Here is an 18381-nt window from a genome sequence, read left to right on the forward strand (position 1 = left end):
TATTATTAACTATATTGTTTATAATATATGGCTTCCTCCATCATAATTCAGAATTCTTAAAATACTTTAAATTCAATGTTATGCTAATCTCTAATTTTATTACGAGTTAATGCCTTTAATTTTAAAATTGGCCCGATGGAACTTCTTTCATTTAAACCTGGCACAAAATCGGCTTGTAATTTTATTTGCCAGATCAATTCTCTTTCTTCCAGAATTAAGTTCCAAGGGGTCCTTTCTTCTATTTCCACTTGATCTATCGCTATGTAATAACATTTATGATTATTACATTCATTGATATGTTTTGCTAGCGCATTATTCAGTTTCTTATTTTTTATAGCATATTCATGCTCATAAATTCTCTGTGTGAACATTCTTTCAGTCTTACCTATGTAAAATGCAGTACAGGAATTACATCTTGCAAGATACACTACTGCTCTGGATTTACAGTTAAATTTCTTTTTAATGTAATACTTTTTATCACGTATAATAAAACTATCACCTTCTTGAATTTTGAAACATCATTTACAAGCTCCACATTTATAATTTCCTTTTTTCACTTTTTTTCCTATTCCTATATTATTATTAGATTTTAATAAATCCTTAAAACATTTTCCTTTTCTATATACTATCATCGGAGATTGGCTTATAAGTTATTTACATAAAATATCTCCGGTTAAAATTTCTCAATTAGTGTTAAACACTTCTTTCAAAATTTGGTAGTCTTGTGTAAAAGTGCAGGAGGAGTCATTAATGGGCATCATTGCGGGTGCTTTGAAGTGCACTTCTGGCCAACATCAAAAATTGAAACAATACTAATTTCATGAACTTCAACATACTTTGACTTAAGAATGGGGTCCATTCCCGTCACGGCATTGGAAATCCAAAAGAACTAGAGAATTAAAAAAAATAAATAAATAAAACAGATCAAAGAATTGGCAGTGGAAGTCTACTGCTACAAATTGCAGGTACCTTCTGTGGTAGTGTGCCACAGGAAACGTGAAGGTAAGTGTCATTTAGGTGTAGAGCAACCTTGTATGCATCATGGAAGAACACGAGAAGTAATTTTTGTAAGTTTAGCATTCTGAATTTTGGAATATAAAGGAATCACTTTAGCTTTAACAGGTCCGAGACAGGCCTCCAGGTGCCTTCTTTTCTTGGGACTAGAAAAATTAAAAATCTTTGAATAAAAACCTTTTCCTCCCTGACCTGGAGGGACAGGTTGAATGGATCCTTGTTGTAGTCTAAAAGGATGTAAGAATTTTCATGTTCTTCCAGGTGATTTTGGTATGCCTAGGAAGGGAGAGTTTCTCTAAACTGAATGGAGTAACCCCTTTCTATGATTTGAAGGACCCACTTATCCTTGGTAATAGTCTTCCATTCTTAAAGGAAGGAGGACAGTCTTTCTGACAGCGGGTGGGGAGTGGGTAGGGAAAGAGTGGTTGGTCTCTGTGCTGAGTGGGTCCATTGGAGCTCCCTGGTCTCTGTGTTTGTTCAGGTTTCCATCTTCTGGATTGTCTGGCTCTCGTAACACAAACAGGCCTCCCCCTGTCATCACTGGGGGTTGGGGGAAAGAGACATGTCCTGGAAAGGTAGTTCCTTTTCTATCTATGTGTAGGTGACAGGTAAAACTGTTTCACTGTTCTAATTTGTTTTCCTTTTTTGTCCAGCTTTTCAAACACCTTTTCAGCTGGGGGTCCAAATAGGAATTTGCTGTCTAGAGGGGCATCAAGTAGGTCTGCCTTGAACTGGTCTGAGAGTAGCAGAGTCCTGAGCCATGCATAAGCCAGTAGCTCTGCCTTGACCTGTTCTGAGAGTAGCCAAATCCTAAGCCATGTATGTCTACAAATGACTGAGACAGTGGCAGCTGCTATGCATGATGCATCTAGCGCATCATACCCACGTTTCTTGAATTAGGCATTAGACAGGGATGTCTAGTTGTGCCATTCAACATCCCTTTAGTGGATTCAGTAGAAACTACTGAGGGATCTGCTTTAGGATGTTTGTAAAAGTGCTTGTGGAAGTCAAACGCTCTGTAAAACTGGTCAGTATTTCTGGGAGCAGGTGTCAGAGAATCTTGGAGCAAAGACAGGTCTTCAAAAACGTCATTAAGCAGCAGATGCATTGGGGCGATAGCTAGGGGTCGAGGTGAAGGTAAACTAAGAAATGTCCTGTGGTGAGCCTGAGCTTGAGCTTGACAGAACTGTCTGCTTTCTCAATTAAAAGCCTCCTTCATTTTATGAAGAGTATCCTTGAAAGAAAGGTCCTCTGGGGGAGAGGCAAATGAAATGGTGTCATCTGAGTTCGACTTCAGATAAGGTTGGGTTGGAAGCTGCTTAAGAGTCAGGACTGTGAATCTTCTTGAAAAGGGACGTTCCTAGACCTCTTGGATGGGGGAGGCTTCAGGGAGAGTGGTCTGGGTATGCTTGGGCTCCCTGCATTTCATGAAGGCCATGAACTCCTGGGAGATTTTCAAGAGGTTTTGGGCTTTAGTTTGAGTTGAACAGTCAGAGGGCTGAAGAGACAGAAAGGAAAGGCTGACAGTTCTTTTCAGTTTAGGTGTCAGTTTTGTCAAAATAACTAGAGGATATGGTTGGTTGACCTCTGTGTTGGTCTGGGTTACCAAGGCTGTGGAAATTAAGATGCCTCCCTTGATACTTGTGACATAAATGTGAGATGCTGTGGCCTGCAGAACCACCTGACCAATGTTGATGTCATGAAAGAAGTTAGTGGTAAGCCTGGAACCATGGAGGCCTCCTGAGGGGTCATGTCACAGGGTTTGGGTCTAGACGTTGCTGGTCCAGGGGGCTGCAAACATGCCTCACCTAGGTTGCTGGTAGACTTAGCTTGGGCCAAGACATCAGCTGAACTTTCATTCTTTTTCTTTTTTTTTTTTGTTTGCATTTTTTTGGGATAATGTTGGTGGAGCTGGAGGTTGTGAAGATGAGGGAGAACTGAAACTAAGGACCCATATAAGCAACTAAGACTTCATCCCTGTATTTAAGGGTCTTAACTTGTAATGTACCACAATTAGAGACCGTGTGGAAGCCCCAAACAGAAGAGACACAGTTAGTGAAAATCTTTATGCAGGATTTGCTTCCACAGTCCAAACAATTGTCTTGTTAAACTTTAAATTAGTATACGAAAATCCCCAACAGGGTACTTATCTGATTGGAGGAGAGAAGAAACTTTAGTAAAAGAGTGTACTGTACACACGTTAAAGTGAATTGGACTACACAGCTAGAAAGAACTGAAGATGGCACCAATGACCGAACTTGCATCCAGATGTCGGTCCTTAGACATCTGTCAGCTAGAGATGATGTAAAGACTCTGGATATCGGGCCAGTCATGGGCTTCTGCATGGCAGAAAAATCCAAAAATCAGTACTGCAACACTGACTATGAAGATCATCTTTGTATTACTTAGAAACATAAAAATTGATGTCTTCCATTGTACGGTAGTTATCAAAAAAAAAACTGTCAAACAATCATTAGTTACAAAGTTGGTGAAAGAGTATTCATAAAACTATACGCTATCTGTCTTGCAAGCCAAACGTACAGTACAGGTCACTACGATATTAACATATGGATACTTCTTATCAGATTTAATAAATTTGCTGCTGGTCACTATAATTGACAAATAACTTTATAACCAACATGTTATACAATTTAAGTATAAGATTTTTTACTACTGGAGGGACAGGTTCATAACCCAGAGACTGTCCATGCCTTGGATTAGACTTCCCATAACCGTCAAGCAGAGCACCTCGCTGACCCTCTTCAAGAGAAATCTTGATGAGTGGATGGGAAATAGAAAATTCACCCCAGAGAACTCCAGTGGCTCTACTCAACAGAGGCACTGGGAACTGAGGTCAGGTGGCACGATACCAGGGTAATCCTACGGCTAGGCTTGTAAAGGCCCCAGGGCCATTAGCTTAGTACACACCTATGAACTACAGTGCTTTAAGCCAGGCCCATGGCTGAGAAGGGGTCTCTTGGTCAGGCCATCCAGTTAACAAATAAGTAAATGAATTAATGAATGGTGCAGAACATTAAGAAAGGATGGGCACCAACACAATAGTGATACAGACTCTTACAGAGTCCCTAAAAACCTGAATAACTACTTCTGTTATACAACTGCAATGCCTACTTTTCTGACTAAGCAATGAAAGGACAACAGTAACGTAACAGTACAGATGTTGCCATGAGGACAAGGGGAGCCTATGTAAAAAGCAAGAACAACTTTTACTTTAAAGACAAAAGGTGCATTCTTACATTAAGCAACTAAGAAAGTTACTGGAAGTGCCTACCTTGGTATCAGCTAGCCTAGCAGTGATAGACGGGTCACTCAGAACCTCTGTGAAACAAAAATTAAAGCAAACATGAGACTTTAGAGGTAGAAATGCAATTCACAACACAATATGTAATTTAATAGGAATGCAGTACCAGATGACACAATTAAGAACCCTGCAACATCCTCTGAGAAATACATCTCCATAGCAGACCTGGGATGATGTAGTCAAAGTCAGCTTGTTATTATTATGAGTAATTTTTCATTCCTATGTCAGACATGTTCTACTCTGGTTATTTCCATACAAAGGGTAACTTAAAACAAACCCTACCCTCTTTCCTTGCAGTCCTTCATACTTGAACTGGTCAGTGTCCCTCGTATTTTAAACATCTGCAATAAGTCTAATGCGGTCAGGTGCTTCTCAAATTTCATTCATTAACCAGGTATGACCAGTGGGCACAAGATCCTTTTTATAGGATGAATCTTGGGGAGTACCAGGTAAAGTAAAATTGTGTAAGGCCTACTTACCTGTAACAGTAGATGTTCATATTTCACATTACCTCAGTGGTATATAGGTTTTTTGCCTGCACAAACCCACACTGGCAACTTTCCAGAGCTCAGAATTCATCAAATCCAACTCCCTGCAATACGGGATCTGCTTACCCCTCCTATTATGGGAACCTAACTCCTGTCACAGGAAGTTGTTCAGTCTTTCAGTGCTAAGTAGGAAGAACCAAGAAGGACCAGATGCAAGCATTGAAACTATCCAATCTGCAGCCAAAAAACCACCAAAGCAAATAACCAAATCCAATCCAACACAACAAGGTTGGATACCATCAAAGTGTATATAAAATATAGGGGATTCCGGGTGCGTGCTGCCACTGAGGCAGTGTGAAATTCAAACATCTGCTGTTATTGGTCAGTAGGCCTTATGCACCTGTACTATGTCCATCATTCATACTGTCTCAGTGGCATATAGGTAGCTTACACTACTCAGGAGGATGAGGGAGGACAGGGATCCAGGATATGAGGGAGACTGGTCCTCACAAAGCCTGCTCTGGAACTTAAGAAAGAATCCAGTCTGTAGTGCTTTGTAAAGGTATGACTAGAGGACACGTTACTCCCTCTGGAATACTTCTAGAGTCCACTCCTTCCCACTATACCACCAAACAGGATAAGGCTCTGGTGGAATGGGCCTTAACCTTGCTTGGAATAGATTTAGAATAGCGGGAGTAGCAAAAAAACAATGGCAGGGGACAATCAAAGAGCAATTGTTTGCTTAGAGACAGGCTGACCTTTCTTAGCCCTAGAAAAGGAAACAAACAGCAGTTTGACATTCTTGAATTGTTTAGTTCTGTCAAGGTAGTACCTGAGCTGCTTATCTATCCAATGTATTCAGAATCTGCTCTGCTTTGTTTTTAGACTCCAGAAAGGAAACTGGGCAGTTGATGTCTTGATTCACGGTAAATTCAGAAACAACCTTTGGCATGAAAGATGGATTAGTGTGTAAAACAAACCTGTCCTTCCGGAAAATCTGATAAGCTTTGCCCACAATGACAGCTTGCAGCTCAGAGATTCACGCTGTAAATGTCAGAGCAATAAGAAAAACATTTTTTTTCCAAGTGATGAACTTTAAATCAGCCTGAAAGAACAGTTCAAAAGGAAATACGGTCAATACCAAGAAAGTGGAATCTGCTTTCGAGGGAGGTTTCAAGTACAACACTGCTTTCATAAAATTTCAGACCACAAAAAGAGATGAAAACAGGTGGATCCATGGGCAGACCAGCTGAGACAGCTGCAAGATGCACCTTGATGGATCTATAAGATAAGCTGTCATTGAGTAACTCGCACAAATATTTTAAAACTAGAGGGGTAGATCACAATACCGGGCCCTCTGATATTGGTTAGGCACCACGAAGAACACCTCTTAAACTTATAAACCTAAGATTTTCTAGCTGCAGGTTATCTTGCCTCCTTCAGTACCTGCTGCGTATCCTCATGTAACAAGTGCCTAAAAGGTATCAAGATAGAACCATTCCTGCTGTCAGTTGCAACTGCTCTAAGTTGGGGTGGACCAGTTGCCCCTGACACTGTGGGAGCAGATACACAGTGTGAGGAAGCTCATGGTTATTGCAACTGGCCAGTTCCACTAAAAGGGAAAACTAACTTTGCCTGCGCCAAAGGGGGGGGGGGCAATTCTTTCTTAATCTTCCGAAGTACCTTGGGTATAAGTAGAAAGGGTGGAAATGCATAAAAGAACACTTCCATCCAGGGAATGAGCATGCATCTGTCCCCTCCAAGCAAGGCAGCAAGGATATCAGCTCATGTCTAGAAAAATAACTATATCTTATAGAGGTAACAGAGGTATGTTTGAAATGTTATGAAAATATGTATAAACAGAGGAATTGTGGAAATCTATAAAAGAAACAAATGGAAATATTTATGGATGACTTAATTACGTTATAATGAAGAAAATGAGGCTCAACAATTAATAGCTAAAATAGGAAGAGATGAGCTAAATATGACATTCTTGTGGAAGTTTGGAAGCTAGGGAGTATAAAGACAAAGATCTGTAAGGTTTAACAATATTTTAAAAGGGGGAGGTGCATACTTTCCAACTGTCAAGAGTTTTGCAAAATGTCCATACTCATAAAAGTTGCAGTTTTCTGGCAAATCGTTGAGGACTGAAGTCACTAAATAATGACAGACATTTCAGTTTCAGACTTCATTTCCTTCAGAAAATGCATGGTAACAGAAAACCTCTCTCCACCAACACTAAGTTAATAAAAGCAATATTTAAAATCTGTCCCTGTCTTTGGGCCCTTGTTCCTCCCATTTTTTTTTTTTGTTTTGTCCAGAATTCTTGTGCTAAGAGATTAAGAGGTATGGACAGAAGCACCAGCATAGTGGGACGAAAGTTGAGGTGGCGTTATTACCCAAAGAGGGCAAAGACTCTTCAGACAAAGCTTCATATAGAACTATTTCAATTTTAAACTATGATTATGAAGAACTGATGTCTATACTGTCTGAAAGAATAGCACACGTGTTGCCAAAAATTGATAGATCTGGATCAATATAGTTTAATGGAGGGGACGCAACCACTTTACAACATTAGTAATAGCGATCCAGGCCTTGATGCACAGAAAAGAAATTCAGTAGAGATAACTGGGATTGTATCAGTAGGGCAACAGAAGCATTTGCTTTCCCTGACAAAATAATAAGGCTAATTAGGAAGCTATATAAAGGGACAGCGGCAAGAATTAAGGTGGGAGAGTTCCTCTCTGATGAGCTGTGTTTGAACAGAGAAACATGACAGAGGTGTCTTCTTTTTCCATTGTTATTTTATATTTACAGCCATTGGCAAAAAAAAGGGGGACTCACAAATTCAATGATATAAATAGTAGGGTAATCAAGAAAAATTAGCTTTATTTGCAGATGTTATTATTTTGTTCTTGAGAAATCCAGAAAAGGACATTTCAGTGTTATGGAACATTTTGAGACAGTTTCAAGTCTTTTCAGAATATAAAAATAAATCAAGATAAAACAAAGCTATAGTGGTAAACGAGGTATCTATACACAAATTAATTCAGCAATACCCATGCTTATGGGGACATGATAAAATTTGGATTTTAGGTATATGGATTAAAAAACAATTACATCATGGCAGCTAAAGATAAATGGGAAAAGACTACACAAATGATAATACAAAACTTAGAAACTGAAAGCTCTTGATTATGGATAGTAAAATACAAGCAGTAAAAATGTTTTTAGCCCCTTTAGTTTTAGACCCAGATCATGTATACTTTTTATCAACTAGAGAAGTGGTGGATTGGAGTTAATAAAGAATTAAAGGATTTTACTAGGGACGGAAAGAGGGTAAGAGTTAAGCTGGACAAGCTGATCATCACCATAGAACAAGGTAGTTTATGACTACCTGATCTGAAGGACTACTTTAGAACTACACGGTTAAAGCATAACACAGGCAGAAGGGTATAAATCACTTTGAAAGGAATTATGATGAAACAGGGCAGGAGTTTCAGAAACAAGGAGGGAGCAGAATTTTGGATGCATGCCCTTATGCAGAATATGAATACAATATGCTGTATGATTTTTGTTAAAGCAACAAAGTATTAGAATAACTAAGCTAACACAGGAATAGAGAAAGGCAATTTTGCCAGTATGGATGAGTGCAAGCAGATGTATAAAAAATAGGCAAGAGGGGACTAGAATTTACTGGAGAGAACTAGCAGAGGAACCAAAGAATTGGGAAAGAGAAATGTAACACAGTGGGGTGAGACCAAAACGAAACTTAGACTTTAGGCTAAAGACTGCTTTCCCTACCAGCAAAAAAAAAGCTCTGGCAGAGTCTTTAGTTGAGTCTGGAACAGAAGTTGCTGTTAAAAGGGATAATTAGTACAGCATACAAAACTATACGAATCAATTAGAGAGGGTTAGAGAGGATTGGGAAGGGAGACTGGAAAGGCCATTTACAAGCAACAATGAACAGGAGGACATCTGCATGGCTCCCAAAAACATCCAGACAGTTTAGGATTTTTGCCTGCACTTACCTGCATTGATATATTTATACCACAAGAAAACGTCACAGAATTTTTCCTCAAGTAGACAGCAAACACTGGAGGTGTGAGTGGGAAAAAAGGTAATAAGCAATGCGTTTTTGGGGAAGTGTAATGAGTTGTCAGACTTTAAAACTCACTACAGAGTACTTTGTTAAAAATGCTAAAGGAACAAATGGTTGTCACCAAGCAAAGTATTCCTTTTGAGCTGAGGCACAGGATCTGAACTGATAAGAAATAAAGCCTTACTAAGTGTAATGCTACTGGCTGCCAAGAAAGACATAACTAGAAAATGTAACTACAAAATTAAACTGTAAATAAAGTACTGAAAACTGTAAAGCAGAAAAAGGAACTGAAGGTGTGACCTTTAGAAAAGGTAAAGAAGCAATTATAAAGAAATAAGTAGAATTTGTGGAAACAATACATGCAGAGCAATGCTCAGGTGGAGTGAGGTTTAAGGGATGTCAGAAACTGAGCAGGTTGTGTAATCTCAGAGTGAATAATAATTGTTAAAAATATATACTGCATGAAAGCAATGAGAACTATCACTAAGGTTTGTTTTCTTTCCTATTAATGTATGTGTAGCTAAGTCATTGTTGTAACTGAGATGTTTTTAAAAATACATGCGACAGCTGTGGACCTCAGTAAAGCTAATGACTGCCCATTCTCCTATTAAACTAAATAAGTACAAATGACCTCACACATCAGACAGCCAGGGTCTTAGTGACATTATAACAATCCTCTCTCAACTCCATTGTGCAATATCACAAAGGATGCTTGTAGGACCATAACTCTTAACCCCCCCCCCTGTGTGTGTGTAGGTGTATGCCTTCTATTTTGGGTCCCTTATCTGGGCAGAATGTAGTTAAAACACACAGCACATCACCATGCTGAACAACACACTCACTGAGGCCCTCTCCCAGTACTCCCAAGTAGGTAGCCTGCATCTAAGTTTTGGAAATAATGACTTCAGCAGGAAACACCAACCTGCATGCAGAAACCTCAAACTCTCTCACCAGGATAAACAAGACAAAGGCTTCTCACTCTCACCCTCCCTGCCTGGGGCCTCCAGCAGCCAAGCCACTCATTAAACTTGGGGTACAGTCAGAACGCCATCCCACCAAGCAACTCATCAAACATGGGGTACAGTCAGAAAGCCATCTCACCAAGCTACTCATCAAACTTGGGGTACAGTCAGAACACTAACCCACCAAACCAATCAAACTTGGGGTACAGTCAGAACGCCATCCCACCAAGCCACGCATTAAACTTGGGGTACAGTCAGAACTCCATCTCACCAAGCCACTCAAACTTGGGGTACAGTGAGAACGCCATCCCACTTACACCAAGAAGCTCTGTGACTCTTACGAATAAAGAACAACGTGCTATGCAGATGGTATGATCTGTACAAGCTGTCCACCATCTGCTGAACTAATTAAGGTTAACATTCAAAATGGCCTTTCTCACCTTTAAACGTCACTAAGGGGTATGCAACTGACTACAAATGTCACTAAAATCAAAACCATACTGTTCAGTACAATTTCAAAGGTTCACAGTTAAGTACTAACCTAGCTCCCCTTGCAGGTCATTTTAAGCCCAGTCAGTTCCCTTTTTTGTGCTTGAATTAACCTATTCCATTTGGTTAGAGATTGGCCCTGCCTATCTCATGGTTGATAATAATATATTACCACTAATGAGAATAACTGGGATCAGACCATAGATAATTTGGGGGGACCCATGCAGGGGATAAATCATTTAGGAGCTGCCTCTCATCATTAGTAGTGCAGAGGCAGTCCTGGGGTAAATTTTCTGTTTTCCAATCATAGATCCAGGTTGCACGTGAATACGGACAAGGATGAACTTTTTATGTGGATGGGGAGTCTGAGAGCATTGGAATACTCTGAGAGATAATCCTGACCCACTAAACCATTGTGTCAGTGTTGTAGAAGAGGGTTAGATTCCTAGACCGAGTACTTCTCATGCCATTTGACTTGCTGATGTGCAGTAAATCCATCAGTATTGGATCAGAGGATGCTTTGTATGCCAGACACAGGTTACCTCTTAGCACTCTGTAGGATACAGTGTAGTGACAAGGCTTTGAGTTGGTCCATGTAGGACATGTTGCTTAGGCCTTGTATCCTTTTAGTAAAGTATCGTTGTGGGCGTTCCAGCTGTTGCATGTGTCTGGACAGAAATATGCCAAGGGGGGCATTATAATGAATGACTGGCCTAATATGTGTGTATTTACATATGTACTGTCTAGAATTTCTTCTGTTATATGCTTTCTTCACCCTCTTGTGAAAACAGTTTTCAATGCATATGAGGATGAAGCAACGCAATTTCATCCAGCAATACACTGCATTTGTTGATCTGAATGACAATAAAACTGACTTTGACTAATAAGGGATGAATAAGGAGGGGGGCAATGACAATCCTACATCTAGACGCAATCCCTTTGTTTATAAGATCTGCCATACAGAAGGACTTTCTTACAATGGACACATGTTGATCAAAAGTTAGGTCACTGTCTATTTAAGTTCCCAAATCCCAAAAAACTGGGTCAACTCTTAGGGGTGTACTGTCAACGCGGTATTTCCCTGGGGTAGATCGACTTCCCAAAGAATACATTAATGCATTTTTTGGAATTAGTTGCAGTCCTTGATTGTGGCACTAGTTATTTATTTCGGACAAACCTTGCTGCAGGATGGTTAAGTCATTTGGGAAATTCAATGACTGTTCCTAGCTTGCAGTCATTTGCAAACTTCGTCAGCCAGAGCTGTTTGGTATTAGTTTTACTTCAGAAAAGTAGATGCCAAACAGGAGAGGTCCCTCTCCGTCAAACTCTTCCAAACCAGCACACCTTTAAATAAATACCTGTGTATCATCCTGGTTACATACATTTCCTTCAGTCTTCACACACAACTCATGCAAGGCAACCTCTCCCCTACCCCAACTGGGTGTTAGAGATTCTAATGAAAAAAGCTTCCCATGCTCCCGACACTACCCCAACTGGGTGTTACAGAGATTCTAATGAAAAAGCTTTCCATGCTCCTGACACTACCCCAACAGGGTGTTAACAGAGATTCTAATGAAAAACGCTTCCCATGCTCCTGACACTACCCCAATTGGGTGTTACAGAGATTCTAATGAAAAAAACCTTCCCATGCTCCTGACAGTACCCCAACTGGGTGTTACAGAGATTCTAATGAAAAATGCTTTCCATGCTCCTGACACTACCCCAACAGGGTGTTACAAAGATTCTAATGAAAAACGCTTCCCAAGCTCCTGACACTACCCCAACGGGGTGTTACAGAGATTCTAATGAAAAACGCTTTCCATGCTCCTGACACTACCCCAACTGGGTGTTAGAGATTCTAATGAAAAACGCTTTCCATGCTCCTGACACTACCCCAACTGGGTGTTACAGAGATTCTAATGAAAAAAGCTTCCCATGCTCCTGACATTACCCCAACTGGGTGCTACAGAGATTCTAATGAAAAACGCTTTCGATGCTCCTGACACTACCCAAACTGGGTGTTACAGAAATTCTAATGAAAAATGCTTTCCATGCTCCTGACACTACCCCAACTGGGTGTTACAGAGATTCTAATGAAAAAAACCTTCCCATGCTCCTGACAGTACCCCAACTGGGTGTTACAGAGATTCTAATGAAAAACGCTTTCCATGCTCCTGACGCGACATTCTAATGAAAAACGCTTCCCATGCTCCTGACACTACCCCAACTGGGTGTTACAGAGATTCTAATGAAAAGCGCTTTTCATGTGCCTGACTGATGTGTTCCTATGCCTAACCTACATTACAGTCTCCTCTAGCAACAATAAAACCTGCAAACTCAAACTGAATTTAAGTAAAAGCTTTTGGTTCTTGATTTATACTTTAACGGGAATCCTTGAGAACATTTGCTAAAGTCAAATGCCTTCTCAAAGAACAAAGATTGAATCTCATAACTATAATTTCTATATTCTCCTCGAAAATTCACTACCTTACACACTGCCTGCCCCACATTAAAGCCATGTTATTTTTTCATACATTCACCTAAACGCCACTTTCAAACTAATTGGACTCCAACTCCTTAATACCCAAGTGCATGCTTCCATTAAGCCAATACGTTTTTCTCCTTTCATTCTCCACTGATATGGAACTACATTGATTCCAGCATTTGAAGCATAATTTCTTTCCAACTTTTCAGATCAATGCTATAGTCAGGATTAGACACTCTAATCACCTACAGTGACCTTTGTGGGGTAACCTGATTTCCCACCAACTCTTCTGCCACCGAATATATTATATGTTTTCTCTGTATTCTTTCTACAGAAGCAAATTTTCATGTAGCCTAAACTCCTGACTAAACTGCCCCCTGAACAACCATCTACCCATCATGGGGTACAACACAGAAAAATCATAAAACATACAAGGCAACTTGGCTATGTGGCCATTATACCTTGCTAATACTCACCCATAGTCTTAACTGCTTCCTCACAGAACAACAGGCCAGTTATGCTGAAGGTGAACATGTGAAAACCCATCCAACTGTCTATGTCCTTTTTAAAGGAAGATAGGTTGCACTGCTTGATTGTTTGTGTCTTTCGGCTTTTCCCGGTTAGGGGTTGCCACAGCGGAACTCCAGTCCGCTAATGATTGGTAGTTGATTTTTACGTGCTGAGTTACCAGCCCTGATGCACAACCTTCAACGAAGGTACGCCCATTCACGCATGTGTCCACGCAGAAGACGCTCTAGCTGAGAATCGAACCGGACAGCGTCTTACTGTGAGGCGACAACACTACAGCAGCACCACCACCGCGACAGGTTGCACTGCTTGATATGGAGTAGAAAATTGTTCCAGAGAAAGGGAAGTCACTGCATGACAAATCTATCACTCCACTATGATTTATTTGCTGAAGCAAGTTCAAATCTCTAGTTTTAATGTTTGCTAGACTGATTAATGGAGATATAAGAAGTCTTTGACTACTGGATAATTAATGGCCTGAAAAGCAAGACACAGATTACCCCCTAATGAGTCTCTAAGACACCGAACTGAACAGAGCCTCCAGCTTCTCCAGACAGCTTAGCTTTTTTTTTAGGACCGTGATCTTTTTTGTTAGGAACCTCTGTGTTTTCTCCAACTGCTTAATATCTGTAGTAAGATACATCCCAAAGGGACCACTGTATTGTATGATGGGCTGATCAGTGCAGAATACAGAGGAGTAAGGACTTCCCTGGATTTAGAGGAGGTACTCCCTGTGATTAAGTGTGCTGACCGAAGTGTCTCCTAACCACTGCTGTTACACAATGATTAAAGGAGACGGAGCTATTAACCCATGTTCCATGGTCTGTCACATCATCTTTATTTTGGAGTGGGGTGTTGCTCACCAGATGTGACAATATTGCACTTATTAGCATTTAGAAAGCACAGAAGAAACCACAGTCACCTTGCTCCAGCAAGAAATCGGAGATAAAAGTCAACTGATGAAAAGAGCCAAAAAAAGCTGTAATCTTAACGCCAATTTATTAAGAACGTTTTCGCCAGGCTCATTAGCTTGGCTTCTTCAGAGAAAATCACAAACAGTAGCAAATTGCCACATTTATTCAAATCGACTAAGGAAGTGATGTCATAGAAAGATTTAAAAAGACAGTAAAATCATATCTCAAGTATAATGCATTTAAAGATACTAATTTTACAAATAATAAAAATGATAAAAGTGTGTGTAAATACACTTTAAAAAGTCAAAACTGTTGTAACACAAAAGTATATACAACACTACAAATCTTATTAAATGCAACTAAAGAAAAAACTAAAAAATCAATGCGAAACTGACGCCAAGTATACTAAGGTATACAAGAATGGCTAGTAAAAACAGTAAAAGATCCGCAAACTTATGCTGAAGGCATATAGTAGTAAACAACTAGCAGCATTAGAAGCAGATAAACCAACATCTTGATATAACTGTGTCTAAATAGTTACAACAAGTAATCTTGCCAGTTTTAAAAATGAGAAGTTACTTGCGTTGATTTATGATATATTATTATTTTTTTTTTATTATTATTTAGATAATATTTTAGTTTGTTGAATACTTGTTCTCTAACATTATTAGAAATTTACTTCCTTACCGTACACCTTAGTGAAGGTTTTGACTATACAGCTGGACTTCTCATTGTTGTAACTATTTAGACACAGTTATATTATTATATATACAAGTTTGCGGATCTTTTACTGTTTTTACTAGCCATTCTTGTATACCTTAGTATACTTGGCGTCAGTTTCGCATTGATTTTTTAGTTTTTTCTTTAGTTGCATTTAATAAGACTTGTAGTGTTGTATATACTTTTGTGTTACAACAGTTTTGACTTTTTAAAGTGTATTTACACACACTTTTATCATTTTTATTATTTGTAAAATTAGTATCTTTAAATGCATTATACTTGAGATATGATTTTACTGTCTTTTTAAATCTTTCTATGACATCACTTCCTTAGTCGATTTGAATAAATGTGGCAATTTGCTACTGTGTGATTTTCTCTGAAGAAGCCAAGCTAATGAGCCTGGCGAAAACGTTCTTAATAAATTGGTGTTAAGATTACAGCTTTTTTTGGCTCTTTTCATCAGTTGACTTTTATCTCCGATTTCTTGCTGGAGCAAGGTGACTGTGGTTCCTTCTGTGCTTTCTGAGTTTGTTTTTACTTGTGTTCTACTTATTAGCATTTAGTTTTAATCCATTTTCTGTGAATCAGCTATTAACCTATGTAAGTTCAAATTGTAGCTTCTGCGTATCATTAGAGGATTTGATGACGGCACCCTGTTTACGACCATCCACAAACATGGTTAACCAGAGATGTATATGCTGAATAGTAGAGAACCTAGAACAGATCATAGGTTCATATTTGTTTACTACGCTAATGACCACAAAAGCTGTTCTAAGCCTAGTCATGCATCCCAAATCTCTGACAAGTTCTGATACCCTTGATAAGTGTAAGCAGGGGCTTGGGAGATGAAACATGTACAAGTAAGGGCCTGGGAGATGAACCATTTACAAGTAAGGGCCTGGGAGATGAACCATTTACAAGTAAGGGCCTGGGAGATGAACCATTTACAAGTAAGGGCCTGGGAGATGAACCATTTACAAGTAAGGGCCTGGGAGATGAACAAGATGAACCATTTACAAGTAAGGGCCATTTACAAGTAAGGGCCATTTACAAGTAAGTAAGGGCCTGGGAGATGAACCATTTACAAGTAAGGGCCTGGGAGATGAAATATTTACAGGCTGCTTGTGTCCATTAGAGATATAAACGCCAAACCAGGGATGAATTTCCTGTTGCCCATCCAACTGTCCAGGTTGCACTTGAGAATTTGGTTAGGGAGGAACTCTGTTTCACATGGATGGAGACCCTGTTCCAGAGACGGGGTAATCTCTGGGGTACACACCTGTCTCTTCAGCAGATTCTATTTATATCACAGGCAAGGTTTAAATCTTTAGAACGGGTAATTCTGGTGCTGTTTGTTTTGTGGATGTGCAGGAGGTCCATCAGAGTGGAGTCTGACAATGGCCTATATGTCAGGCATAGATCTCCCCTTTTGTAGGAGACAGAATACAGGGACAGAGCCTTGATACAGTCTGCACAGGACATTTTACTTAAGCCCTCTATTCTTTAAGTGAGAAACCTCTATGGACGTTCCAATTGTTGGATATGCCTGGTTAGGTACAAACCAAAGAGGGCACTGTACTCAATAATAGATCTGATGAATGCCAAATACAGTGGAACAATGACTTCCTTAGACTTAGATGCCATACCTTTGTTTAAAGGTTGCTCAGCACAGAAGGATTTCCTCACTATTATAGACATGTGATGTTAAAAGGCTAGATTACTATCTATGTGTGTCCCTAAGTCCCTGACTACTGGGTCAACTCTAAAGGGTGTGTTGTCAATATAATAGTTACCAGAGGTGGTTGACTTCCCAAAGGATACTATTAAGCATTTCTTGGCATTTGGTTTTAGTCCATGGCTCTGACACCAGTTGTTTGTCTGTGTCAGCCCTTCCTGAAGAACATTTGTGTCAGTGTGGGATTCAATGACAGCTCCTAATTTGCAATCATCTGCAAATTTAGTCAGCCAGAGACCACAATGGAATGATTCTGTAAACCCAAGGAATGATTCTACAAACATAACATACTGACCTTAAAACCATGTCTTTTTATGTAACACAGTGGATTTTTATTTTACTACCGTACTGCCTGCTGGGACCTTCTGAAACATATTTTAAATCTACTTAAAAAATCAGGTACAACTTTTCAGAACAGAGTTAAACACAGAAACCTTACCTTTGAGTGAATACTTGTGCCCTGACGAGGAATGGACTTGTATAAATTTGGACCGGTTCTCCATCAGAAGTTTGATATCCAACTTCACTGCTTGACGGAACATGTACTCAAGGAACTGGTCTCGGACAAAGCCAGGGCTGGCAACCAGCACACACTTTACCACTGCAGGAAGAAACACGTGTTAGTTAACTGCAAAAACACATAAATAACGAATATTGCTGAAACGGAGAAATAGCACAAGTAACACTCTACAAGACACAGTCCTGTAAAAGTTTGAAAATTTCTGTGGCATGATCTTACAGTCCTTCTGTAAAAGGTTGAACATTTCTGTGATGTGATCCAGAGTAAACTAGTAGTAGCCAGCTAGTGTCTGTGTTAAGTTGTGCCTGTGTTCAGACACGCCACAGAGCTTCAACTTTTTAGAAAAACATTTAACAGCAGTAAGCAGTTACACAAAACAGCAATGAAATGAGCAATCATCCAACTTTACTAAGTAAAGAGGAAACAATCAGAATCATCCTTTCAATTAATATACTGACTGGATGAATAACCTGAGTGACTGTACATAATTAAGTACTGATGTGCACCCTGTCAAATGCTGCCCCACAACACCATTACAGTCAATGATAATGAGCGTTGAATTTGGGAAAGCCCAATGAAGAAGGAATGGTGGGGTGTCTTTGTGTGCATGGATGATTGTGTGTGTGTGCCCTGCGTCCATTCGAGTGTGGTGGGGTCATGCTGAGTGAATGTGTGTGTGTGTGTGTGTGTGTGTGTGTGTGTGTGTGCGTGTGTGTGCGTGTGTGTGTGTGTGTGTGTGTGTCTGTATTTCTGTGCATGTATGTACATGTGCATAAATGTCAGCATGCACGTGTGAGTCTACAGGGCATGCCTATGCCTGTGTGATGTACGAACAGCCGCAGGTAGTTATCACCACGCACTGTTTTTAGCATTGGTCATAACTATGGGCAGTTCAGAGACGTACAAATTGCACCATAATTTGGTCTTCCTCATTACGGCTAAACATGTCTCCGAATCAAATTTCCCATGGTCACGTAAACTGACTTATCTGGGGGAGGCAATTTATGCAAGTGTGGGGTTTTCTTTCTGATCCTTACACACCCTTTCACTATATAAAGAAAGCACCTTGCTGGCCCTAAACAAATACCATCCCAATCAACCT

The 18381-nt window shown here is 39.8% G+C and overlaps 1 protein-coding gene across 1 annotated transcript in view; it reads right to left on the reverse strand.

Moving 5' to 3' along the window:
- PELO (pelota mRNA surveillance and ribosome rescue factor) overlaps window positions 1-18381 on the reverse strand; it is a 1269508-nt gene that overhangs the window by 1013098 nt on the left and 238029 nt on the right. Inside the window, exons 7-8 of the mRNA XM_044086588.1 lie at window positions 17199-17360; window positions 4307-4353 (exon numbers count right to left, since the gene is read on the reverse strand). Of these exons, the coding sequence (XP_043942523.1) occupies window positions 4307-4353; window positions 17199-17360 (209 nt within the window). The remainder of the gene's footprint in view (window positions 1-4306; window positions 4354-17198; window positions 17361-18381) is intronic.

Source organism: Protopterus annectens, chromosome 10.part0, assembly GCF_019279795.1.
Source record: "Protopterus annectens isolate FY-2018-M chromosome 10.part0, PAN1.0, whole genome shotgun sequence".
NCBI classification, from domain to species: Eukaryota; Metazoa; Chordata; order Ceratodontiformes; family Protopteridae; genus Protopterus; species Protopterus annectens.